The sequence below is a fragment of the Folsomia candida genome, unplaced genomic scaffold (genome assembly GCF_002217175.1).
Source record: "Folsomia candida strain VU population unplaced genomic scaffold, ASM221717v1 Fcan01_Sc001, whole genome shotgun sequence".
NCBI classification, from domain to species: Eukaryota; Metazoa; Arthropoda; class Collembola; order Entomobryomorpha; family Isotomidae; genus Folsomia; species Folsomia candida.
In genome coordinates this window covers 12,197,240-12,221,789 of record NW_019091193.1, presented here as the reverse complement: position 1 = coordinate 12,221,789, position 24,550 = coordinate 12,197,240, and the positions used below count along the sequence as shown (strand labels likewise).

General features: G+C 36.5%; 7 protein-coding genes across 11 annotated transcripts; 6 read left to right on the top strand and 1 right to left on the bottom strand.

Moving 5' to 3' along the window:
- The first annotated feature begins 52 nt into the window (after window positions 1–52).
- LOC110847070 (EGF domain-specific O-linked N-acetylglucosamine transferase) lies at window positions 53–2,675 on the top strand. Its single transcript, XM_022093919.2, has 7 exons — window positions 53–356; window positions 479–691; window positions 777–1,089; window positions 1,186–1,466; window positions 1,547–1,750; window positions 1,853–1,986; window positions 2,070–2,675. The coding sequence occupies exons 1-7, from the start codon at window positions 195–197 to the stop codon at window positions 2,317–2,319; spliced, it is 1,557 nt and encodes a 518-aa protein (XP_021949611.1). The 5' UTR covers window positions 53–194; the 3' UTR covers window positions 2,320–2,675.
- A 139-nt stretch (window positions 2,676–2,814) lies between these two features.
- Window positions 2,815–5,185, top strand: LOC110850855 (transmembrane protein 11, mitochondrial). The gene is made up of 4 exons (XM_022098446.2): window positions 2,815–3,057; window positions 3,288–3,549; window positions 3,637–3,843; window positions 3,920–5,185. Exons 2-4 carry the CDS (start codon window positions 3,472–3,474, stop codon window positions 4,415–4,417), a joined length of 783 nt encoding a protein of 260 aa, XP_021954138.1. The 5' UTR covers window positions 2,815–3,057; window positions 3,288–3,471; the 3' UTR covers window positions 4,418–5,185.
- A 70-nt stretch (window positions 5,186–5,255) lies between these two features.
- LOC110850892 (PRELI domain containing protein 3A) lies at window positions 5,256–7,226 on the bottom strand. 3 transcript variants are annotated; one of them, XM_022098495.2, is made up of 6 exons: window positions 6,900–7,226; window positions 6,436–6,553; window positions 6,182–6,359; window positions 5,990–6,076; window positions 5,727–5,900; window positions 5,256–5,651 (listed from the first exon to the last, which is right to left on the bottom strand). In XM_022098495.2, the coding sequence occupies exons 2-6, from the start codon at window positions 6,465–6,467 to the stop codon at window positions 5,400–5,402; spliced, it is 723 nt and encodes a 240-aa protein (XP_021954187.1). In that variant the 5' UTR covers window positions 6,468–6,553; window positions 6,900–7,226; the 3' UTR covers window positions 5,256–5,399. The 3 variants fall into 3 exon arrangements, with proteins under 3 accessions (XP_021954187.1, XP_021954203.1, XP_021954195.1); XM_022098511.2 differs by lacking the exon at window positions 6,900–7,226 and adding an exon at window positions 6,706–6,892; XM_022098503.2 differs by lacking the exon at window positions 6,900–7,226 and adding an exon at window positions 6,710–6,892.
- A 517-nt stretch (window positions 7,227–7,743) lies between these two features.
- LOC110863067 (ATP-dependent DNA helicase Q4) lies at window positions 7,744–14,323 on the top strand. Of its 3 annotated transcripts, none has more exons than XM_022112297.2 (15): window positions 7,744–7,897; window positions 8,007–8,263; window positions 8,339–10,122; window positions 10,250–10,464; window positions 10,551–10,841; window positions 10,932–11,167; window positions 11,259–11,519; window positions 11,714–12,007; window positions 12,090–12,219; window positions 12,330–12,508; window positions 12,601–12,966; window positions 13,045–13,222; window positions 13,344–13,530; window positions 13,619–13,748; window positions 13,838–14,323. In XM_022112297.2, the coding sequence occupies exons 2-15, from the start codon at window positions 8,117–8,119 to the stop codon at window positions 14,072–14,074; spliced, it is 4,635 nt and encodes a 1,544-aa protein (XP_021967989.1). In that variant the 5' UTR covers window positions 7,744–7,897; window positions 8,007–8,116; the 3' UTR covers window positions 14,075–14,323. The 3 variants fall into 3 exon arrangements, with proteins under 3 accessions (XP_021967989.1, XP_021967988.1, XP_021967987.1); XM_022112296.2 differs by having other exon boundaries at window positions 7,753–7,934; XM_022112295.2 differs by having other exon boundaries at window positions 7,753–8,263.
- A 449-nt stretch (window positions 14,324–14,772) lies between these two features.
- LOC110857275 (mitochondrial ornithine transporter 1) lies at window positions 14,773–16,981 on the top strand. Its single transcript, XM_022105900.2, has 8 exons — window positions 14,773–15,406; window positions 15,480–15,532; window positions 15,620–15,746; window positions 15,807–15,871; window positions 15,959–16,132; window positions 16,273–16,474; window positions 16,562–16,684; window positions 16,812–16,981. Exons 1-8 carry the CDS (start codon window positions 15,289–15,291, stop codon window positions 16,928–16,930), a joined length of 981 nt encoding a protein of 326 aa, XP_021961592.1. The 5' UTR covers window positions 14,773–15,288; the 3' UTR covers window positions 16,931–16,981.
- Window positions 16,982–17,103: 122 nt separating this feature from the next.
- LOC110863235 (selenocysteine lyase) lies at window positions 17,104–19,577 on the top strand. Its single transcript, XM_022112491.2, has 6 exons — window positions 17,104–17,642; window positions 17,723–17,876; window positions 17,967–18,259; window positions 18,708–18,935; window positions 19,005–19,176; window positions 19,256–19,577. The coding sequence occupies exons 1-6, from the start codon at window positions 17,415–17,417 to the stop codon at window positions 19,387–19,389; spliced, it is 1,209 nt and encodes a 402-aa protein (XP_021968183.1). The 5' UTR covers window positions 17,104–17,414; the 3' UTR covers window positions 19,390–19,577.
- Window positions 19,578–19,689: 112 nt separating this feature from the next.
- On the top strand, window positions 19,690–24,167 carry LOC110863533 (trafficking protein particle complex subunit 8). The gene is made up of 11 exons (XM_022112871.2): window positions 19,690–20,415; window positions 20,484–21,000; window positions 21,081–21,234; window positions 21,326–21,607; window positions 21,700–21,788; window positions 21,882–22,151; window positions 22,256–22,318; window positions 22,406–22,548; window positions 22,619–22,968; window positions 23,070–23,515; window positions 23,623–24,167. Exons 1-11 carry the CDS (start codon window positions 20,208–20,210, stop codon window positions 23,867–23,869), a joined length of 2,769 nt encoding a protein of 922 aa, XP_021968563.1. The 5' UTR covers window positions 19,690–20,207; the 3' UTR covers window positions 23,870–24,167.
- The last annotated feature ends 383 nt before the right edge of the window (window positions 24,168–24,550 follow it).

Below are 24,550 nucleotides of genomic sequence, written 5' to 3'. Positions count from 1 at the left end.
TTGTCCACTATGCACTACACGTGGGCGGCTAACTTTTGTTGACATTGACCCTGACTTAAAATTTTTAAGCGAACGTAGAAAAGTTTTTAATATTCATTTTATATTTAACATTTTGATTTTGACGTTATTTAATATTCCTAACTGCTGGATAAGCAATACATAGACCTAGAACGTGCATAATAAATTGCTGTGATATGATGAATTACGCAAATATTGGATTATTATTCATTATTATATTATGTGGACAATCAGTGGGAATTAATCTAGATTTACCAGGAGAGTTTCTCCCTTACTATTTCAATGCTTTTCCAGACGTTGCTAAAGAATGTAGTGAAGATCCACAGTGTCCTTATAAAGTAAGGATATAATTTCAATTTTCAACATCTATGCTTTTCTAATATTTTCTATAAATAATTCATCATCATTGTAACTATTATGTACGTCCACGATAAAATATATTAATCAAATTTTTTTGCAGATGCACCTTGAAAAAAATGTGTGTTGGGGTTATCAAGATAACTGCGATTCCAAAAAAATGCACAAATACTCGCATCCAATTTGCGATGGTCACCATAAAGGTTGGGTCAAAACTAAGGAGGAGCAAATTGAAACTTTCTTCCAGCAGGCTGATTTTGGTTATATTAGAAAGTTCAGAAATTCCATGCAGACGATTTGTGAGCCTGATTCCTTTGTATGTCTTTAAAAACTATTGTATCATATAAGGAAATTGTTCTTTGTATGTAATATTTAATTACTTGTTTTTTTTCTTTATCTAGGAGGACTCTTCCTTAGAATGCTCAGAATACTTGACATTCTGCAAAGCTAGAAATATTATGGTAGATTTCAGAAGACTGATCAATAGAACTCAACCCGTAATGTATGACATGGATGTTTTGACAACAGGAGAGATTGGGGGAAAATGTAAACTTGATAAGTCAATTTTAAACTCACAAATCGAAAATCTCAGTGCACTCCAAAATTGGGGACCCGAACTTCGACATTTTACAGAACTCGAAGCTCGTCCATTTGATGCTAAAATTTGTGATCACATTGTAAAGACCCCGACGTTTATAATGAAAATTGATGCAAGTATGTGTTTTAATTTAAATCCTTCTTATTTCAACTTTTAATTTGGGTTATATTGGAATGGTCTTACTAACGCTAGTGTTTTCTTTGTCATTTCAGCTGTGAATATGTACCACCATTTTTGTGACTTTTTTAATTTATACGCTTCGCTCTTTGTTAACCAGACAGAAAACAATCCTGAAATGTTTACAAAAAACGTGCAAATCTTAATATGGCGAACGTACAAGTACTCGTCTAGTTTTGAGGCTACGTTTCGAGCATTCACCTCACGTCCAATCTTTGATTTGAATGATTTTAAAGGAAAAAGAGTGTGCTTTGAGAATGCAGTATTTCCACTGCTGCCTAGAATGATATTTGGTCTATTTTATAATACTCCATTGGTACGTTGACGTTGATATTAGTTTAATTAAATGCATATATATGATAATTCATTTTTTTAAATATCAATACAATTCCTTAGATTTGGGGATGTCACAATAGCGGACTATTTCACTCTTTCTCAAAATTTATCCTTCACCGGTTACGAATTAATTTCAAACCCAAATTGGATCTCAAGAAAATAAAGGTTACATACATTAGCAGACTCACTCGTCATAGGAGAGTATTGAACGAGGATGAAATTCTTGATGAGTTGCGAAAAAATGACTCCCTCGTCATCAACAAAGTTTGTCTTTCTTGAACATATTAATAGTGTCACTTCAAGCACTGAAGTCATTTATATTAAGTTTGCATTTATTTTAATTCATCTCTGTTCCTATTGAATTAGGTAGAATTTACTTGGAAAACTAATTTTGTGGAGCAATTAAGCCTGATTCAAGACACGGATATATTAATTGGGATGCATGGGGCAGGGTTAACTCATATGATGTTTCTTCCTGACTGGGCAGCTATATTTGAAGTGTACGCTTTTAAATATTCACCAAAAAATTATCATATTTTGAGATTTTGATATTTTATTGTTGTATTTGTCCTTACATAAATAGGTATAATTGTGGGGATGAGCATTGCTATGCTGATTTGGCTCGTCTTCGTGGACTGAAATATATTACATGGAAAAACCTAGACTTACTTCAAGAGGAGACTGACACAACTTCAGACGTTGAATATGGACCAGGACATGAAAAACATAGGAACTATTTCTTTGATACTCAAGAATTTATCCGTTTAGTACATGATGCAGTGGACCATTTGAAACACTACTCACGAAGGGAATTCAACCACGACGAACTATAATTATTCCTCTATGTGCTTTTCAATGCTACAATATTGATGTGATCATTCAATACTACTTACCTACGCTACGCTTGTGGTCAAAGACGTCCAACGTACTTATTATATTATGAATACTCATAAGATGATTACACGCAACACACAATATATCATCTCATCTCAGATACATCTTGAAGTTTGGATTCGGGGCCTGCGATTTTGTTGCATGCGTTTGTCAACTGTTAGACATCCTCTCGTACTAATTATTTGACAAGTATAGCCCTAATAATTCTAGACTGGACTTTGAATATTAATATATTATTTACAAATTTGATAAGAAAATTACATAACGAAAATAAAAGAATAAAAATATTCATAAACTTTTGTGGTTAAACAAAGACTCAAGGGGTGGTAGCAAAAGTTGTGAGATTGCCCCGAACTATTTCTTTCTTACTTCAACCCTATAGAACTTTGTACTCTTGGATTTTTTGCAAGACCTGATCGTGTTGTCTTTCTTCTACAAAGTCCTTGCGGTTTCCTTTCTCCTCTCACTGGTCAAAATTAAATCAATTATTTATTTGCTCCTGTTTCAATACTTTTAACTTTCAAAATCGTTCACTGTTTTCTAATTACCAATTTCACAATTAGCATTTGTTATCACTGCCGTTACCGTTGTTACTTTTTAAAACAATCAGTTTTAATAAAGCTAGACATTCTAGCCTAGAAGCAACACCCATAAAACACCAGTCGCCAATTGCAAAGGTATCGGAACCTTAATCAATATAATTGGTCTTATTTAAGGAATATTCGATGAGGCCTATTTCTGTGTAATGTAGGTAATACTTATTCGATGGTTGATACTGATTTCTTTAATTGCCTCGGTTTCTAAAGAATTGCATTTTTTTATGTCTATTATTTACATGATTATAAGTTATTCAAAAACCTCAATACACAATGAGGGTATTCATATAATATAACTTACAATCCAACAGTTTTTAATTTCAGAGTTAAAATACAGCATCCACAAATTCGTCCACCAGAATCAAGGGGACGAATTGTTCGACTTATTGAATCTGCGGTTTCAAGACATCCGTCAAAATAGGGCATCCGGCCGAGAAACTAAATAGGCGACCAAAACCTAAAACATTCCAAAAGCTGAGTAAAAAGGCACCTCGAATGGCAAGCGTTGTGGAAGGTTTGGAAACTGGATCAAGTTCGGCTGGATCGGAGGACGCACCTGCTACTCCTGTTCAAGTAAGTTGGGCTCTGATAATGAGGATGAAAATATGGGCTATATGAATAAATGATAATGATTATTGACAACATTCTATAATTGGACAGGCACGAGAAATGGATGAAAAGAACCGACAACGACGTTCGGTGGTCATCATACGGGAAGTATACGATTCGGAGAATGCCAATGAAATTTTTGAGCAACAACTGGAACAAGCTTTGGTCAATTCAGTGGACACTATCATCATTGAACCATACAAGTTAGGCGACGAAACTTCTAGATGGATTGCAGTTGGAAATTGTCTTCATAAGTCTGTAAGTTTGTTGGTTTGTTCTATGAGCATAATACATCGTATGGGAACATATAAACAAATTAATTATTTTTGTACAGGCTGTGTTAGCTGGCTTCGGATCTATATTATCTGCTTTTGTGTGGCCGGACAAAGCGTTCGTGTTTGTCCCAGCGACAATACTTTCCTCCCTTTGCACTGGCTTGTATTCAATTAGTTGGCAGTTTGATCCCTGTTGCAAGTACCAAGTGGAGAATAGTGGAAATCACCTAGAGCAGCTCGCTTTAGGAGGTTTGAATTCAGCGTCCCCAGTCGTCTTGGTCCGAAGAGATGACACCCGAAGAAAAATTCTGCACACTGCCGTAACAGCCGCATGCATTAGTCAAACCATGCTTAGACTCTACTTTCCATACTTGAACACATGGTTTGGAAGAAATTCAAGTGGAATGGGATCCGGAAATCAAATTGCACCATCAATAGCTACAAATCGATTAGTTATTTCTGAATTACGTGAGTTTCAACAGCCGATAGCACATACACTTAATAATAGTGCTCAGTTTATGAGTAACCTCTTTGGAGGAGGCCTTAATCTTCTGTAATTTGTTAATTCTCGTATCTATAAAGAACGAATACTGATAATGTTGTACCTTGATTATTATTACAGAATTGAATATCTGAAATGTGAAATAAGGTGGCATACACAAATTGACAAGTTCACTTAATAATACGAGAATAGAAAGACTTGTTAGAAGTATATAGTAGACGCTGTATGAAAACCGAAAAATATATCCGATATATATATAACATTGTACTATTAATATTACGCATGTTAAGGCAAAGTCTAGTTTTCTGTTAGTAAAAAAATGTCGCAAATAATATGCGCCTTTTAACAAATTCTGAAGTGGATATAAACTATATCTGGTTGGAGGCATACCCTATCGTTCAAAATTCTTATCCCATTCTTTCGAAATATAACCAAATGAATCCACCTGATTCTGATTTATCTCAGCAGAATCAAAGACAGATTTTTAAATTTTGCTTTGTTTCTACTTGCTGTCTGCTGGGGTGTGATGTGTACTATCTTTTGTAGATTTTATGATTGAAAGTCTTTAATTCATCAAGTAATTAATGTGATGAGTTTGAGTGTCTGTTTGCTATATATATTGTTAGATGAATATATGGAAAACGTGATCTTTTGCATATAATGTTTTATTAAATGAAAATATAATGCCTTGTCAAAATAATAAAGCCCGTAAAAGACTATATATATGCAATCTGACACCGGACACGAAATGAATGAAACATTTGCCAGCAAATCTTTAACTATGCGACACTCAAACCCAAAAATAAACGACTGATCTAATTTAGCATTTAACTGTTTCATTTAATATCTGACTCGGATTTCATAATGCTATAAATAAAATAAAATAAAACATCTTTTGTGAAAAAATATTCACCGTTTCAAGCAAAATTTTTGATGTATTATTTTTTGTTTTAATTTTGGACAATATGATGTCTGATTCTGTTACAGATTATAGGTAGGTCAAGTTAATTGAATTGATACACTACGGGTGATACATGTTAAAACTTGGGCAGTGGCATTGATGGAGGAGTCTGAGGGGCTGAAGTTGGCAAAAAGTCATCAAGAGATTTCTTTGCAGCAGTAGACAAATCATCCATGGATTTTTTTGCTGTATGCGCAATGTCGTCAATTGATCTTTTAGTACTATTGATAAATTCATCTGTACTCTTTATAGCACTAACAGTCGAAGTAGACAAGTCTTTAATCTCATCGTTGATTTTTTGAATAACCCATTCTATTGCTAGTCTTCCCTAGAGTAATAAAAAAACAATTAATGTATGAACATTTGTCCTACTAGTAGAACATGCAATTTTTTCTTCACTTACCTTTGTTGCATTGGAACTAATTGTACTGGTTAGTAAAGACTCCATATAACTACTAAGAGGTACACCTTGAACTAGAACAACAGCTTCCTGTCGTAATAGTGTATGACTTGAATTTTCTGGATGCGGCGAGTACACCAATTGTTCATCTACTGCGATAAAGTTACCAAAGGTAATCTGAAAAGCAATTTATAAGATCATGTCTATTCATAAGTATTCGCGCATGATGATAAATGTTTCACTTCTGAACAATTATCTTTGCTTACATTTCTAGACTTCAGCACCATTGTCTGTTTTCTAGGGTCAACAGAACTATGTTCGTTTGCATACATAACATGAGGCGATCCCACGATCTACAAAATATGTTATTAATAATTTAACTCTTAATACCCTATTAAGTTTTATCTCAAAGGATTATTATAATTAAGTATTTAATTCGTTTCGAAACTCAAACGTACCGACTGAACCCATACAGGAATACCCCACCGATTGGTTCCGCTGCTAAGAAGTCTCTGCGTGTGCATAACCCCCTGATCGTCTATTCTACGGTCCAAAACATCAATTGCAGTTACAGATGGGTTCATAGGATTGGGGTACTTTCTCCAGGCTGCTTGAACGACTTTGTCCCATGGATGACTGCAAGATTAAACAATCAACATTTTTTGAATTGCCCCGTAAATTGACTAGTTCCAATCCGTAAATTGTTAATTACCTGAAGGTGTGTTCTGATGTCCAAAATTTCATTTTTGACTATGTAGTTCAGTAGTTCTTATATTTTCGAAATATACTGTCAAGTTTTGTATCAGCGTTGTCGAATTGGAATGTGAAATCTGAAATTTAAGGGAAAAATCAGGTAATACAAATTATATAAATCAATAAGTGTGGTGTAAATTTTTTTTACACTAATTTGGCAGCATTTGTAACTAATTTTAAGGATTATTAAAGCTGTTATTTCGAGGTCAAAACCTAATGAATCTGGTACCTGCCTTTACTAAATATAGCTACTACGGACCGCAATAATTACGATTAATAGTTAAGGTTCTCAAATTAGTTAATTCCAGAATGTCGGATCATGCCATGCCTCTTTCACTTTTTGGCTCTAATTCAATTAATTAACTCTAACTAAAGTCAGAAATAAGTTGGTTAGTGAGTTGAAGGTCGACCAAAGGATCTCACCTGCTCGTGTGCTAGTCGTGCAAATCTCGAGTGAACCAACTGGCTGAAGTGATGATGATGCAATGCAACTGAATCTCTTTACAACGATAATTTAGCTCCTGCCCTTTTACGCTTTCAACTTGAAAGTTTCAACGCCGCCACCACCGACTACCGCTTATCCACGGATAAGCTATTCATACACCGATCCCTGCTGACTTTTACTCGCACATGACATGCACTGGCACCGGAGAAAAGTCTAGGTGTACAATATGACTTGTTATCTATGGCAATAATGTACCACTTCTGACGTCACATAATAACCTCACTTTCATATCGTGTGCCAATTGCCAGCCATATATAAGCGATCTTGTATTTCTCTTCCATGTTTGCCAGCCAGCAGTGGAAAAAACCCCATTCCGCCTTAATACCATCCAGAAACTACGTCAAGGAAGATAAGACATTCTTCCATAATTGATGTTAATAAAGTTATCAAACGCAATAAAAGTATTCGCAAATGATAAATTCGTGATTTAATTAAATTGTCGCATTCTTGGGCATTGAAACATGACACTTTCACCACATTCGTTTTGTGCATCTCAAAAAACTGAACTTTGGACCTCACTCGCCCACCATCCCATCATCATGCCTGCGATCGAAATTAGTGCGCAGAGAGTGGTCGTCGTCGGGAGAATTGAACGTAACACGTTCGGGCGACGGTGCGCACAAATACTTTTTGAGCGTGGGGCGAAGGTGGCCTGCGATGAGGAGGACGGAGTGAGGTGAGATGGCCGAAGGATGGAGGGAAATGGACCCGCGAATCTCTTCTCCTTCAAACAAGCTGAATAACACAAACGAAAAACCATACAAATTGTAACAGTAACAGTAACTCGACAAAGTCAACACACACGATCAGTTGTTTTTACAAAATTAGTGATTTAAAGAACAATGATCAGTGGTGTCTGGAAGTTTAGATCATCTGTTCATCTCTGATCTTACTTCTGTCGGAAAAGTTTGCCAAAGTACAACTTAAAATGGTTACATTTTATTTTCCATTAAGTACGAAGTGCTTAATTAAAGGGAATAAATAATGATTAATGAATATTTAACTTATTTTTGCAATTTTTGTAGCAATGAATGGATTTCTTCCGTACAGTGTAGAGTGATTATTCATTTGTGATTACTGAATCATCAAAATTACAAACTGGGGTATTAATTTATCATCAAGAGCAATTAGCAACATGGAGAATGGCGCAGTGGTATCGTCGTCGATCAACAAAGCAAAACTCAAGCGTGAGAAACTTATGAAAAATGCCCAACATTATAAAAATGTTTTGAGAACTTGGGAGGCAGCAGTTTCGAAAGCGGAAGGGAGGATACCTGGAAAGGTTTGTACAATTAATGATAACAATATTACTACGTACTTGATAATCTTGTATAAAAGCTTGTACTTATTTCCCTAGAATGACTTGAAAACAGCACCAGAAAGCGTCCAGAAAGCGTACAAAGAATTTTACAAACTAAAAAGATATTTGGAAGGAAGTTCCTCTTCAACAAGTCGGAAATTTTTAGATAATAGCATCTCTGGTAGTAAAGGACCCAGTCCTAGCAAAATATTTTTCGGTCGAAATATTGGACGTGTTGGCAATTCTCCAATAAAATCTCCAACATCGAAACCAAGCAAATCCAAAAAATCAGGAATTTTAAAAACTCCAAGTTCCCACCCATCAAAAAATTCTGCAGGATGCAGTTTCAATGTTTTTAAGGAAAAAATGTCATTTGCTGTTAACTTCTTAGGAAAGAAATCCCCAGCAAAAATGGTACGAAAAGAAGTCTTTGATTCTGATGCTGGTGAATTGGTGGCTAGAAAAGTTCTTATTCCCAATCGCTTCAGTAACACTTTGAGAAGCAGTTCTAATTGTCAAGATGAGAGCAGTAATATTGGTCAGCAGAGCGGTATCCCTTCCGACATGGAACAAGACCACAACCACCATAGTATGATAAAAGAAAGTTCATTTTTAGATGAAGCGGACCACATTGCTCCCTCGGCAGCATTAGACGTCGTCTCAAAAAATCTTGCAAATGATAACGAGTGTAATGAATCTAGTCATACGATAGGAAAAAGAAATTCTGTCAGCGCAATCTGGCATTCGTTTAGTCCCAAATCGAAGAACCTCAATGCTACTAAACATGTGGATTCCCAATGGCTGAGACGATGTAGAAATGTTTCGCAAATGTCCGATGACGACCAACAAAACAGTAATAATGATTTTAGAGAAAATGAATCAAAGGAGTGCGAAAGTGATGATGACGATAAGCAGGATTCTGATAAATGTGAAATCTCTGATGCCGCCTCCTCTCAACAATTGTTTGCTCGAAGTTTCGAAGATTTCCTCATGTCTGCAGCGTCATCGCCTGAGGAAAAGGAAGCACCAATTTTACCACCTACCAACATAAATACTATTACTCCTGCCACTAATGATAATTGTTATAATAATAACCAAATTACTTTACAACCAGACGAAGAAATGTTTGATAGTGGACTAGGAATGTCGTCTAGCTTTCTCTTCAGTGCTCAAGAAATTATGGACGTCATTACTAATGAAGTATTACCTGAAACTACTACTCTTCCAACCGACAAGGACAATATTCACAATGAAAATGCATGTTCTCCTTCAGAAAATAATTTTCAGACGATTGATATGTCAGTAATTGGGAACTTTATTAGTGCCAACCCATTTGCAAGTGCAATTTCTCCATGTAGTCCCAGGGCTAGTGCAATTTCTGCAGATAAGACTGAAAGTGAGAATTTAAGAAAACGGAAAGCACTCTTTTCACCAAGCCCAAAAAAGTTATCCCCCAAAAAGAAGTTCTTCAAAAGTAGTAGAATCAAAGCAAAGTATGGAATTCAATCGTATAAACCTCCGACCCCTTCAAAGAAGAAAAATGCCACCAATGCTGCGGCTGCTCTTAAAAATAACAATATTACCAAGCATGCAGATAAGTATAAAGAAAGCACAATAACTTTGGGCCTTGTCGATATTACTAGCACCAAGACGTCATCTGCAAAGTCTAATCAAGTCGAGGACAGTGAAACTCCAACAACATCAGTGGAACCTACGTCATCAAAAAATTTAGACAAAGTAGAATACTTTGATGAGGCAGCTCAAGATGCATATGCATCTGGGCGACAAAATCGCAATACTAAAAGGAGAAAGTTATCTAGCGGAGTGCCAAGCCTTGCCACGTAAGCAAGTTTAAGTTACAATTTTAATTTTGTTGTATGTAGTCACTAATCACACCATATAGCCAATCATCTGTAGTATTTGAACTAATGTTGAATGTTAAACCAATCTTATTTATTAACTTTTCAGTCGTATTAGACGCTCGAAGCCGAATGAAAATTTTGTCAAGATTGACATTACCAAAAAAGTGTTTGTTAGAGGACACAAGAAAATATCAGGGTCGAAAGTTAAACGTAACGACTGGAAAATGAAAAAAGCTGCCTCGTCCAAGGAGGACAAACTCAAAAGCCTGGTATGTCGTAAATGTGGTGAATCTGGACATTTTAGAAAGTTTTGCATGAAAGGTGAGTTGACAAAGTTTGGTTTTTACATATAAACTGTTTTAAGTAATTACTACCATTGTTACATGCATATGCTCCTCAATTTGCAGATATTATCCCAGTTGAAGAACCTCAATATATTGACGACAGCCCGTTTCCGAGTTTACAAGAAGCAGCTTTGATGGTCAAAACCAATGGTGGAATTATTCCAGTAAACCATGTGAACATTTATAGCAATAGTAAGGTACAGGATACTTCGCAAGAGCTCGTTGAATTATCCCCGACAGTCCATGACATTTCACCAATAACACTTTCACTTGACGAAGATCAACCAATATCACATAGTTGTGCCAATAAACCGATTCTTCCGTATTTTGCTTCGGAGCATGACTTGACTCAAGGTTTAAAATTAATCCTTCCTTAAAGTTCCTTATAGTGAAATTATAATGCACATTAATCAGTTCAGCCATTTTTATTCTATTATGTATCAGACGTAGAGGACGAAATATTAAATGACACAATTCGCAAGTTCGGCTACGAGAATTTTCGTCCTAGGCAAAAGGAGGCCGTGTCAAGGATTCTCAAAGGACTCTCTACCTTGTGCGTCTTATCGACTGGATCTGGGAAGAGTCTTTGCTACCAATTACCAGCTTTTCTTTATGCGGAAAAAAATCCTGGTGCCCTTGCAATATGCGTTTCCCCTTTGGTTTCACTAATGGAAGATCAGGTACATTATTATATATATAGATGCATTAAAAATATTCATCTCAAGGGCAACATTTGAAAATAGTATGCATTTTTTTTACACATTTTCATAGGTCCAGGGAATTCCTCCCTTTCTCCATGCGGCGTTTTTACACAGTAATATGATATCTAGTCACAAGGAAAAAGTATTAGAAAAAATTCGTTCGAAAAAACTACACATATTGCTTGTATCTCCCGAAGCTGTGTGCGGTGGTCTTTTTGGAATTTTGAGAGGAAATGATTTGCCGCAAATAAGCTTTGCCTGTATCGACGAAGTTCATTGTGTTTCCCAGTGGTCACATAATTTTAGACCTTGCTACCTGCAACTCGCAAAGGTAATTCACATTGTCCCTTCATTTTTTTACGAATGATATTATACATACCATCATATAATATATATGTAAGGTTTTTGTATTGGGAGGGGATCTTAGTTTGGAAAGTGAAGTTACAATCCTCCTCCCCAAAATAAACCTTGTTCCTTAGTTATCAAACTAACAATAAGTTTATTAATTTCTACTTTGTTTAATAGATTTTACGGGAAAAACTACACGTTCGTACAATCCTAGGATTGACAGCAACTGCAACCGAACATACCGCAAACAGCATTTGCCAAACTTTACAAATTGATCCGTCTATGACAATTCGTGGAGAAATTATTCCTGTCAATTTGCATCTTAGTGCTTCTCGAGATTCATATCGGGACGAAGCCTTGCTTACATTGCTACAAGGGGAAAGATTTTCGACATGCGAGTCAATTATAATTTACTGCACGCGGAGAGATGAATGTCAGCGCATTTCAGCTCTTATTCGAACAAGCATTCAGGTACATTAAAAATATCGGAAACTTTCTTTAAATTATCAGTGCGATTAAATAATCAGCTTAAAATCAATCAAAAATTTCGCAGGACCCAAATAGTAAGAATGCTGGTGTATCCAAGATAAATTCCCGTCAACGTGTGTCAACTACATGCGAAGCATATCACGCTGGAATGAGCGCAGGAAAACGACGACTTGTTCAGCAGCAATTCATGTCAGGTGTGACAAAAATTTCCAATTGTCTCAATAAATAATCTCGGGCTCAATTAAATTACTTTTAAAAATGAACCCTAGGTTTATCGATTAAATATTTTTGTATATGGTTGCAGGAAATATTAGAATTGTAGTTGCAACGGTAGCATTTGGAATGGGTATCGACAAATCTAATATTCGAGCCGTTATTCACTATAACATGCCAAAAACATTCGAGTCGTACGTTCAGGAAATTGGTCGAGCTGGCAGAGACGGTGAACCAGCTCACTGCCACCTATTCTTGGATAATGTAAAGGTGAGATTATAGTGTAGCAAACAAACTTAACATAATATAATGGATCGATGTATGCCTTACCTTGCTGTTATTAATGCTGTCGGATTAATTAGGGTCGAGATCTCAACGAACTGAAGCGGCATGTGTACAGCAATTCTATTGACCGAGCAACACTGAGAAAACTGTTACGTAAAATATTCCAGTCTTGCAAGTGCGGCCGTATTGCTGATTTTTCACACAAGGGATCAACTTCGCATAAAAACACTCCAAAGGGACGGTGTCCTGGCCATGAAGTGTCGTTCAGCATAGAGGAAACTGTACATGAACTTGATTTACCTCAAGAAAATATTTCAACAATTTTGTGTTATCTGGAACTGGATTACTCGAGGAAATGGATTGAGATGCTTCCCCACACTTATCAAACTTGTAAAATTCACTCTTATGGGGGTGCATCTCTTCTAAAGTCTTCAGCTTTAAAAGTTAGTAAATTTCTATTAACAACAAATTAGAAGAATGAGAGATGGAGTTGATGTATGTTTTACCTTTCTTGTATTTAGTGTCCACCATTAGCTGCGGCTATTGCTTTGAAAAAAGAGAGCAAAAAATTCAAAGACGCTGATGTATATTTAGAATTTGATGTTATTGAAGTATCGGCAACGCTTGGATGGAATAGTGGCGCTGTCAAAAAAGAGTTGAAGAACCTAGAATGGACATCTACAAGTTGTGGGGCCGATGGTACACATACATACATAAAGTTATATACATGTCAATAGATTGTGGTATTAGGAGCGTATGTGCTCGTATTTAGTGTATATGCTGTCATTTTTAAAATAAGCACAATAACTGTTTCCCATAGGTAACACCAAGTTTAGGAAGTCTGGAATTCTTGTGGAATTCTGCAATTTGGCCTTTCATGTAAATGCTCCTGGAGACTTGACAGACGAGGAAGCTGATTCTGTGTTGGATTATCTGCACAATCACAACCAAGAACAAGAAAAAACACAGTTATATCAGCTGCATAAGGTTTATCAAGCACTAATGGGGTAAATAATTTATATTCCTGTGTTGACATGAATTAAATATTAATCACAATAGCTCGTCTTTTATTTTACTTTTAAAATGTTATTATAGAATTTCCAACAGCACTGTGGAAAATATTTGCGAAAAATCGGACGAAGAGAAGAGCAACTTGCTCAAAAAGTTCATTCACACCTACTTTTTGCAGAAAACACCGGGAGTACCACCGGAATGGAAGAATGAGGTATTGCAGTTGGAAATATCAATTATTTTTCAAAAAGGAATGACAGTTTTGTTTATTCGTGAATCATATGTTTATACTTGACTATGAAGGTAACCTATCCCGAACATCAAGAGCAGGAAGTACGAAGCAATATTATAAATCTACTGGCTAGTGTGAAAGATGCTCAATTTACGGGAAGGTCAGTGGCCAGAATATTTCAAGGAATTCCAAGTCCCTGTTTTCCAGTAGAAGATTGGGCGAGGAATAGATCATTTTGGAGAAAGCATATTGAGTATGACTTTCATTATTTATGTAAAATCGCAAGCCAGGAAATTCTTCGATTTTAATCTGTATTATTATTATTTTTTAATTCACATTTTGATTAGAGTTATTGCATAAGCGCATGTTGTGGATTGATTTTCATTATTTAAATGTTTGATCAAATTTTTAATATTCTCAAATTGGAACTTGTACGTTGAATGTAATTTATATATTTTTTAAGTGAGTTTTATTAAACGCATGTCGATAATACAGTTATATGTGTATACGTGGTTCAATAAAACCCATGTTGTTCTACTTATATTTAACCAACTAAACTTTATTTTGTCATCATTTTAATTGCATTCACCAGTTGCTTACGTCACGTCTTAAAGCTGAGGAGAATGAGACAGTTTCATGAAATTACTTAATCACTGACTGACAACAACTGTCAGAGAGAATGTAACAACTTTTCTCTTATCAATGCTTTACAAATCATGTGAATGAGTCAAAAAGTAAATGAAAGATAAAAACTTACAAATATTGGACTTTCATGTCGATGAATACATATTATATGTACTACGTACATGCATGTATGTATGTATTTACACACAACATATATAAATAGAAGCATTGCTACATAAATACATAATGCATACAAGCTACTACAAACTTCAGGCCTTCTTGTGGATACTGACTGACCCAATGCAAGATTTTAGTTTTCACGTTTCGTTAATGAATAAACGACATTATTTGCATAATCTCCGGCATACTAATTTACAAGTCAGTTAAAGTTGATGGTGAAGTTTTGTAGCAGTTCTTGCTCCGACATCTCCAAGGTTGGCTGAGAAGTTGGATTTTTGCAGCTTAGCTTATTAGAGTCGTTGCATTTGGCAAATAACACCACGTGCAGATTTGCTTTGCCTTCACAAAATAAGCAGGTGTTTAAATTCAACTAAAAGGAAACAAAGTCTAAAACCTTGTACCGTACTAAATTGAAATTTTGTGAATGAAACGAATAATCTATAAATTGTGAGCAAATAATAAGTAGTTACAAAATTTACGTGATAAACTAAAATAAGTATTTAGCAAGTTTAAATGTATAAATAGTTAATTGTGATAGGACATCCTATTCTGCAGAGAACTGAGAGGCAAGTTGAGATTGAAGTGTGAAACAAAGTAAAGCTTTATGTTGATTACAAAACGAGGTGATTATATATTCGTGTTGTGGAGACGATATATGTAATTTTCCAAGGATTTAGTAGTCCATTCTTAAGCCAAGTGGTCAAGATCATCCACGGTCATGGATGAACACAAACCGAGGAGCATAATTAGTAGGATGAGTTTTGTTTTGGCTTCAATGAATTCCAATTCAAATAGTGGAAAAGATGCTTTGATTGATTTAATTGGCGGAACTGCAGGTAGCCCTGATTTACATGACCTCATTGATTAATTGGTTATTTACATTTTTATTAATGTCAAATCTGGCTGCAGGGGGAACGGCGTGTGTTTATGTTGGTCAGCCGTTGGACACGGTGAAAGTCAAGGTTTGATATGCACAAAATACAAAGACCTGTATGACCTTGAACTAATTTAATTAGTACTTTGTCAAAAGTTTTCATGTAAACTTGCAGATGCAAACTTTCCCTACGATTTATTCCAAAGGAATGGTTTACTGTTTGATGGACACCTTTCGTAAAGATGGTATTCGCCGGGGACTTTATGCAGGAACCTTGCCGGCATTGGCAGCTAATATTTCCGGTACCTAATTCACAAAATATTTGTGGTTTTAAAGCATTCATAATGTAATGCATCCTGTAGAAAATGCTGTTCTATTTGCGGCATATGGAATATGTCAAAAATTGGTAGCTTTCGTAACTGGTCAGGTAGGTGTGCAATAAAATCTCACAAAATGATGATATTCATCCCAGAATAATCATGCCACGCACGTGTTGACTCTTGTTGATACGTAGAAAGTTTCCGAAATGGGGCCACTTCAAAACGCATGTTCAGGATTTTGTGCCGGATTCTTTTCGTCATTGACCTTGTGTCCTACAGAACTAGTTAAATGTCGTCTTCAAGCTATGAGGGAAATGTCCACAATTTCTGCTGGGGCTGGCAATGGAAGTGTTGGAGCTAAGGTGCATGTAAGTTAAATCTGCCAATCGAAAAATGCATATGAAATAAAGGATATATTCTTGCTTCGTATCTTGTACTGTACAAGTTTTACAGTAACTTAATAATTATATTAATTATATAATGAACGATTAGTCCATTGATTTTTTAGATAGGGCCGTGGGGATTATGCAGACAAATTTTCAGAGATGAAGGGTTTAAAGGGTTTTTTCATGGACTGACCTCAACATTTGCACGAGAAATGCCTGGTTACTTTTGTTTCTTTGGAGGATATGAAGTCAGCAGATATCTGCTGACTCCTGAAGGAAAAACCAAGGAGGAAATTGGACCATTGAGGACCGTTCTATGCGGAGGTATAAAGTCACATATAATTAATGACACAATATGCTTGTATGAAATTACTTTACTTTACCAATCCAATCTACACATCAATTATGTAGGTATTGGAGGTGTAATTCTTTGGACAGCTATTTTTCCAACTGACGTTGTGAAATCAAGAATTCAGATAAATAAACTTAATATAACACTTTTGGCCTGTATGAGAGATATTTACCAGAAAGAAGGTATGAACTATGAGATTTGTGGATCATAAAAATTCATATTTATATTTATGAAGCTGTACATTTATGATAATTTTAATTTTATACCCATTTAAACTATCGCTTTGTATAAACTAAATTGTGTAAACAGGGATCATGGCCCTTTACACTGGACTTGGACCCACAGTGATTCGGACTTTTCCAGCAACAGGAGCCCTATTTTTAGCCTACGAGTACACAAAGAAGGCACTTCATGAATTGTTTGATTAAATAATGTGATGTCCTTGTAAATAATACAATTCAATTCATTACTTTCCTAAATTCTCAAGTATGCGAAGACATCATTATTTTGCCATTCATCATTTGCATATCTCACATATAACTCATTTCTTGACATGTATCTTCAATTCATAAGACAGTGGATGGATGCGCGGGTGCAAAATCCTGCTGTTTTTTTTGCTGGATAAGTATGTTGTTGTAAAAAGTATATTTTTGCAATTCTTAATATTTCTTATCTTATTATACATACTTTGTTGAATCTTCAGTGATTCTACATAGCAGACCAGATTATATATTGCAATTACCATTCCCTACTTATTTACGATTGCACTAATATAATCAAGCAATCAATCTTAGCATTTATCCAAGTAGCATACACCACGCAAAGCCGATATCTGACTGAAGTCCTATATCTCCCATCCATCATCAATTTTCACTTCTCGTGTACAGATACAACTTACTACTTACTGAGACCATGGAGGGCATTGGGAAGGCTTATCTGGACTACAACGCCACCACCCCGCTAGACCCCTTGGTTATTGGGGTCATCACGGAGTCGCTAAAGTGCGAGTGGGGGAATCCCAGTTCCGCACACTCACTGGGGAAACTTGCATCCGACAGGATCGGGCGGAGCAGGGAGCAAGTTGCGGCCATGATCAACGCTCATGCAAATGACATCGTTTTCATGTCCGGAGGAACAGAGGTGATTTTTTGTAAAAGTTACTTATATTTTCAGAATTATTTCAGGGTCGCTTAAATTATTCTACGTGCATGAAATGTCAGGCAAACATTGTCGCATTACAATCTGGACTGAATTCCATAACTAAGCCAAATTCCAAGGAATGCAATATTGTCCTACCTCATGTCATCACTTCTAACGTGGAGCATGATTCAGTCAAAAATTATCTCTCTGTTCAGCAAGATTGTGGAAAAATCGGTAAGAGTGGCGATGGGGATGCTCCCATTTTTTACTAATTAATTGTGAATGTATTTATAAATTTTTCTTTTCCATATGCAATAAACTCAGATCTTTCATTCGCCCAAGTGGATAAAGCTTCCGGTCAACTTAGACCAGAATCCGTGTTGAGCCTGGTGAACAATCGGACGTGCTTGATATCAGTAATGCATGCGAATAATGAAACCGGCGTTTTGATGCCTATCATGGAAATTGGGCAGGCTTTGAAAGCGTTAAATGTTTCTCGGAGTCAAAATAATCTGCCTAAAATTTACTTTCATACGGATTCAGCACAGTCTCTGGGAAAAGTGAAAGTTGACGTTAAGCAATTAGAAGTCGACTATTTGACCATTGTTGGACACAAGGTATTAGGTGTATCAGAGCTCGGCGGATATCATGGATATTGGAGGTTTGGAGGTTGGAGGGTGAGAATTTTTCATGGATATTGGAGGGTGGAGGTTGGAGGACGAGAATTTGAGATGGATATTGGAGGGTGGAGGTTGGAGGGCGAGAATTTGGCCTGGATATTGGAGGTTGGAGGTTGGAGGGCGAGGTTTTGGCCCGGATATCGGACATTTGGAGGTTGGAGGGCAAGAATTTAACATGTTCAACCTCCATGGATATTGGAGGTTTGGAGGTTGGAGGGCGAGATTTTGGCCCGGATATGAATATATATCCGGATATTTGGAGGTTTTCGCCCGATATCCGCCGAGCTCTGAGGTGTATTATATAAATAAATATCTAGCAGAAAATGACTAACGATTAGTAAATATAATTTCGTGAGTTAATGCTAATGTTAATGGCTCTCATTAGTTTTATGGTCCACGCATCGGTGCTCTATTTGTAAAAGACCTACTCACCCAGACGCCTTTAGTTCCTCTACTGCAAGGCGGAGGGCAAGAACGTGGCTTTCGGTCCGGAACTGAAAATACTCCAATGATTGCAGGCCTGGGTCAAGCAGCCGAGTTGGTGGTTCAAAATCTTGACAAGTACATGGAACACATGACGAGATGTCGTAACGCCTTGATTTCAAACTTAAAGGTGTGCATGAAAACAAAGGCTTTGACATCCTGTGGTTCATATGACACGGTACCAATTTCCGAATTTCAGGACCAAATTCATGACATCCGAATAAATTTTGTGGTTGACCCCCGACTTCCAAATACTGTCAGCCTCCAGGTCCCTCAAAACGTGACTGCTCAGAAGGTCTTAGAAAATTGTAATGGTAAAATATTTGCCAGTTTGGGAGCTGCTTGTCATTCAAACAGCCAAAAACCATCGAGTAAGCATAAATTAAATATTCCCGTTAATACTAATCTACTATGCATAATACTTCATTTTGATCATTTATTCATTTGCAGGCATTTTGATGGCGTCAGGACTTTCACCAGAAGAGGCTGGTAGAACAATCAGAATAAGCATAGGCCGAACCACACCCGACAGCGAGATTGAATTTGCAGTTAAAGTCCTCACTGAAGCCTGCAAGAGAGCTTGAATTTAATCTCTGTTTTCAAAATTTGAAAATAATCTCAACCAAAATTCCAAAATCTCAATAATATGAATATGAATACAAGAATTCCAACTTTAGTACGTACATTATACCTACCGAAGAAATATGTGCATGCTACTGTATATAGTATATATTTTCTTGGCAATAAAATTATCAAAAATTGTTCAAAATGATGTGTGAGTAGTGTGAGTCTCATCATTTTAATCGTCATCATCTCATCATTAGAAGTGGAGAAAGTAGGAGATACTTTCTTCTTGGTGAGACTGACTGATTGCGCGTGTGGCTCAAATTTGACAATTCCAACCTGAAAAATAAAACGGAAAAGGAGAAACATAAACACTTTCTGGACTTTCCATCGTACAAATATATAAAATTATGTCACTTTCTCCTATTTCCTAAATTGTCTTCGTTTGTTAGTAGTACTAAATCGAGCTCATTCTACACGCCCTGTAGTAAGACAGACTAGTTCTTTACTTATAGGCATAGTTAAAGAGGAAGGAAGTGGAAACGGAACATCGTCAAATGAATGAAGTGATATTAATCTGATTAATAAATATTGACACGACACGATACACTTATTAATGTAGATTTAATGAGACGTACATAATTTAGTTTACATGTGAATCTTACTGTAGGAGCGAATTGGACAATTTTAAGTAATCTGAAGCGAGAAAAACAAGTTCTGTTTGGTAGTGATCAAATCGAGTGAAATGGGTTATGCGAGTGCAACTAAAGGTCAATAATCAATCAAGGAAATGTGATCATACTCACACGTCATAGGCACCCAGGGGATTTCTAATAAAATGCAAACAAAAATCGTGAGCAGTCCTCAGTCCCCCGTTGCAGGGGTTGGGAGTGGAAAGATTCCGGTGGGGGCGACAGAATTTGTCTTGTCGACGTATAATCCTCGAGTCGCCGTGTTCAGCACATCTGCCGCCTCTGCAATTGCTGCAAAAAATAATCTGACCGTACCACAATTGATCGCACCCTTTACTCGAGTTCAAACAGATGGTAAACCAACGTGAATTATTTTGTATGTATATTTCGTAGAATGTAATCAATCCCAATTTTTTAAACAGCTTCGTGGCATGAACCTTTAACGGGACAGCTTATTGTCCCAAGGGGACTCCGTTTTACTCCTGTTGACCTTGCGATCAAGAAACGACTTGATATGGACAGTCAACGTAATAAGAAATTTTTGCAAGATACTGTGGGACACTATCTACCGTCTTTGGTGGAAACAGAAGATACAAAATTTCACCCGAGAATTACAAAGAGTGGGAAGGGGAGTGCCGTGGGATATAATGTCGAGGCCCCACGAACTGTACCTTGGTTCAACGCCTGGAGAGAACAATTTCTGAAACTGCATTCCGAAACTCAGAGTTCGCAGTATGACTTTTTGCACCATTGCATGGCGTGTATTTTAGTAATGTCGTCAACTGATGGACAAACCGGAGAAGAGCTTACAGAAACGGTGGCCAAGTTGAGCAAAGCACAACAACAACATCAAACCACTTGGTCAAATAGCTGGGCGTTCCCATCGGTCTTAAAGTTTTACCTGATTTTACACGAGACATCCCAATGTGATCAAGACAGGTTCAAATTCTAATTAACAAATACTTGGTGCAAAATAAATTAAAGTTATTTAATTGGTTTTTTAAATAAATAATTTGCAGGGCAAACACAATGTACCAAAACCTTAGAACTACATATGGAGGAAACTTTAGCTTTATGGTGCAAATTTCGGGTGTTATTAGCGATTCTAATGCAAACGAGACCAATGACAATTCGGATATATGGAGTAGATACGTAGATCAGGAATCCGACAATGTATGTAGCACAAAATATTTTCTTGGTTTCTACATAATAAAATGTTGTATATTCACTAGGCTATTTTATGATATAATTTGTTTTTCTCTAGAATGTTAATGATGACTTTCATGGAGAGACCAGTCAAGATGATTTAGATGTCGTATTTCACTCAGATTTGATTCATCCACTAAGTCCGGACGCTGAAAAAATTGTTAGCACTAGTCTTGCAAATGGAAAGATTCTCCCCAATAACACTTCACCAATTCCTCTCGTGCGTGGTCAGCATCTGTCTCCAGAAGATATTGACAATATACAGAATGCTATGAACGAGTTTGTTGCCAAAGCCTTATTGCCATATATTGATCGACAAAGTAGACTTTTACACGAATCTGTAAGTTTGTGTATAATATAAAATTATTGAATCGCAGCAATTACCGATATAATTACTATTATTGCTTTACTGTATGTTTTGTCTTTGTAAAGATTGTCAATAGGAGAGGAATGAGCAAATCGTTTTTTAGTGCGACCAAAAGACTATTTGGAGGGTCAGCTAAAACTCCTTCTTCCATAGTGTAAGGAATTCAAAATCACTTTACATATTTTGTAGCTAGCCTATAGCTATGTGAAAACTCATTAAAAGTAATTAATACCATGCTATAAAATAGTTACACGAATGAATCGTTGGAAATGATGAGTCGGAAGCTTGCGGATGTCTATTTTTTGTTTGGCCATTACGCTGGAGCCTATCAGCTGTATCATCAATTAAAAAAAGATTTCTTGGGAGACTCGGCTTGGGTATATTATGCCTCATCTCTCGAAATGGCTGCGGTTTCCCATTTCATGATGTCACAAGCCGAACCGCCTTTAGCAATGGCAAGATCATTTCCTGTTCACTACATTACTGACGCCATTACGTACTACATTGACAATTGTCGGTAAGTAGTGTTAATCAGTGACGGGGTAAATAAATGATGATGATATAATCTCTGATTTAAATAGGCTCATATAATGCATAATAAAATTTTACCCAATGATCTAGAATGGCTGACTCGGCTATCAAGTGTGCCCTTATAAGCTGTGAGTGTCTTAAACATATGGATAGGTAATAAATGTTTACATGACATGTTTATCCACAAATAACAGTACGAGACATTAATTTCTTGACATTTTAAATATGTAAATATTATAGCCACTCTGAAGCTGCTGCGGTTTATATAAGAATGACATCTGAAGACTGTGACTTGAAGTCGGCCCTCATGCTAGAACAAGCTGCGCATGCCTTTTTAAATGTTAACTATATTAGGAAATATGCTCTTCATTGCGTTTTGGCAGGTACTTGAAGTTGGTGTATTTTCTCGGCTAATCTGTTCTGTACCAAAATTTAATTTAGCGTTTTGTACAGGTCATCGATATTTCAAAGCCGGCTTGAAAATGCATTCGCTAAAATGTTACTTTCAAGCTGACCAGATCTATACAGGAAGAGGGTGGCGATATGCTGAAAACCATGTTCATTTTACTATTGTTCGCCATCATAGTTCTCTGCATCTTACTTCAGACATTTCCAAGTACCAAAAACCTCTAGTAACCCCACCGTTGCAATCAACAATACAAACAACCAACAATCAAATTACCAACAATATAAAGGCCCTTCCTCCTCCTGTACTTCATTGTCTGAAATTGGAATATTCCACTTTAAAATTGCTCAATGGAACCGAATTTATCAGCCTTATAAGGGCCCAAAATCTCACTCCGGTAAGGAAACGAGTTGTTACGTACATATGCCATGAATTGCATATTATGCACTAAATTAATTCAGGGAACTTGAATAACAACCTTTTATTTTGCATTGACAGGATGGTCACGTTACAATTAACAAACTGGATTATCTTAATGAAAGCCTCAAAATTAAGCAAGTAAATTCCACACCGGTTACCAGCAACTCTACTGTGTTATCAAATGACAGTGTTATTAAGCTTGTTCCAATGGAATCGAGGAATATAGTCTTGAAAACCCAGATAGAGCAGCTTGATCATAGCATGAATAACATCTCCTTACAAATACACTGGGAATTTAGTAAACCAGGAGTCGCAATCGTTTATGGTCAAAGTAAACTAGCGGTGGAAGATCTTCCTAGGATATTAAGTTTACAAGAGAATGCATTTATATTTGAACTTAATCATGAAAGCAGATGTGAAAACGACTTTAATGTGAATCCTTGTTTTTTGTACGGGATTGAACTTTTTGTGCACGCCAGAGTTGGTGGTAAATTCTCGTTCAAGATGGAAACAAATTCGTCACAGTACGTATTTAATTTATAAATTATGATTTGTAATTTTATCACTTCGTGACTTGTAATTAATTTTGCAATGCACAAAAATATTCATGCGTAACAATATTGTGTTTCAGATCCAGCATTGGTCCAGGGGTGAAAGCTTCTGGGGACGAATTGTTTTTTGTTGGACAAACAAAATGGACATTAGATGTTGTACCATTGAAGACCTACACCTTGAAATATACTGTTGCGATAATGCAGCCTGGCGTTTTCAACATTGCTCCAGCTATCATAATTTCAAGTCCAACTGGTTTGGACGAAGCCCCTCCGCCCAAATACATTTTGCATAGTCCGTTAATTGTTACTCACCGCTCGTCTTAACTAGTAGTGGGCGCCGTTAGTGTATGTTTTATTGTGATCAAGATGAAAGACAGACTATTTCGAAAATTTTTAAAAACACATCGTTATTATCACATACATCAATGTTAATGGTATCTTGTAATATTCGTATTGTATTGTATGTAGCGTTCAATACTGGAATGAGTCACATACTATGTAACCTAAATATATCATGTACACTGCAATATAATGCGCCCTGACTTCAAATCAGACAATTTTAGTAAAAAGGTACGCATATGTGGAACGTATTTCGCTGAATAAAAAAGCATTATATATTAAACATCCTGCCCTGTAGCCCATCATATTCAGCTGAAAACCATCTTATCATGTCCTGATAGACTGAGGATGAGTGTAGTAGGGCATAATAAATAATAATGATTGATTTAATGATTTCAACATTCACCTGAAAATCAAACCAAACTCTGGAATAGATGAACAAACTGAACAAAGTGATGATGAGACACCCGGCATGTCATTGGTGCGTCCACATACTGTTCGTGTTGGTGGACTCATAGGCATGGTCAAGTAATAGATGAAATGTCCCCAAAAAATTCCACTTCTCCCTGACGAGTGGGGTTATCCGTGGGGGGTTTGTGTATGTTCCCAGGGTGGTGAAAGCAGAAGAGTGCAGCTCAAGTTGGGAAGAGGGCAGTTGTGCGGTAG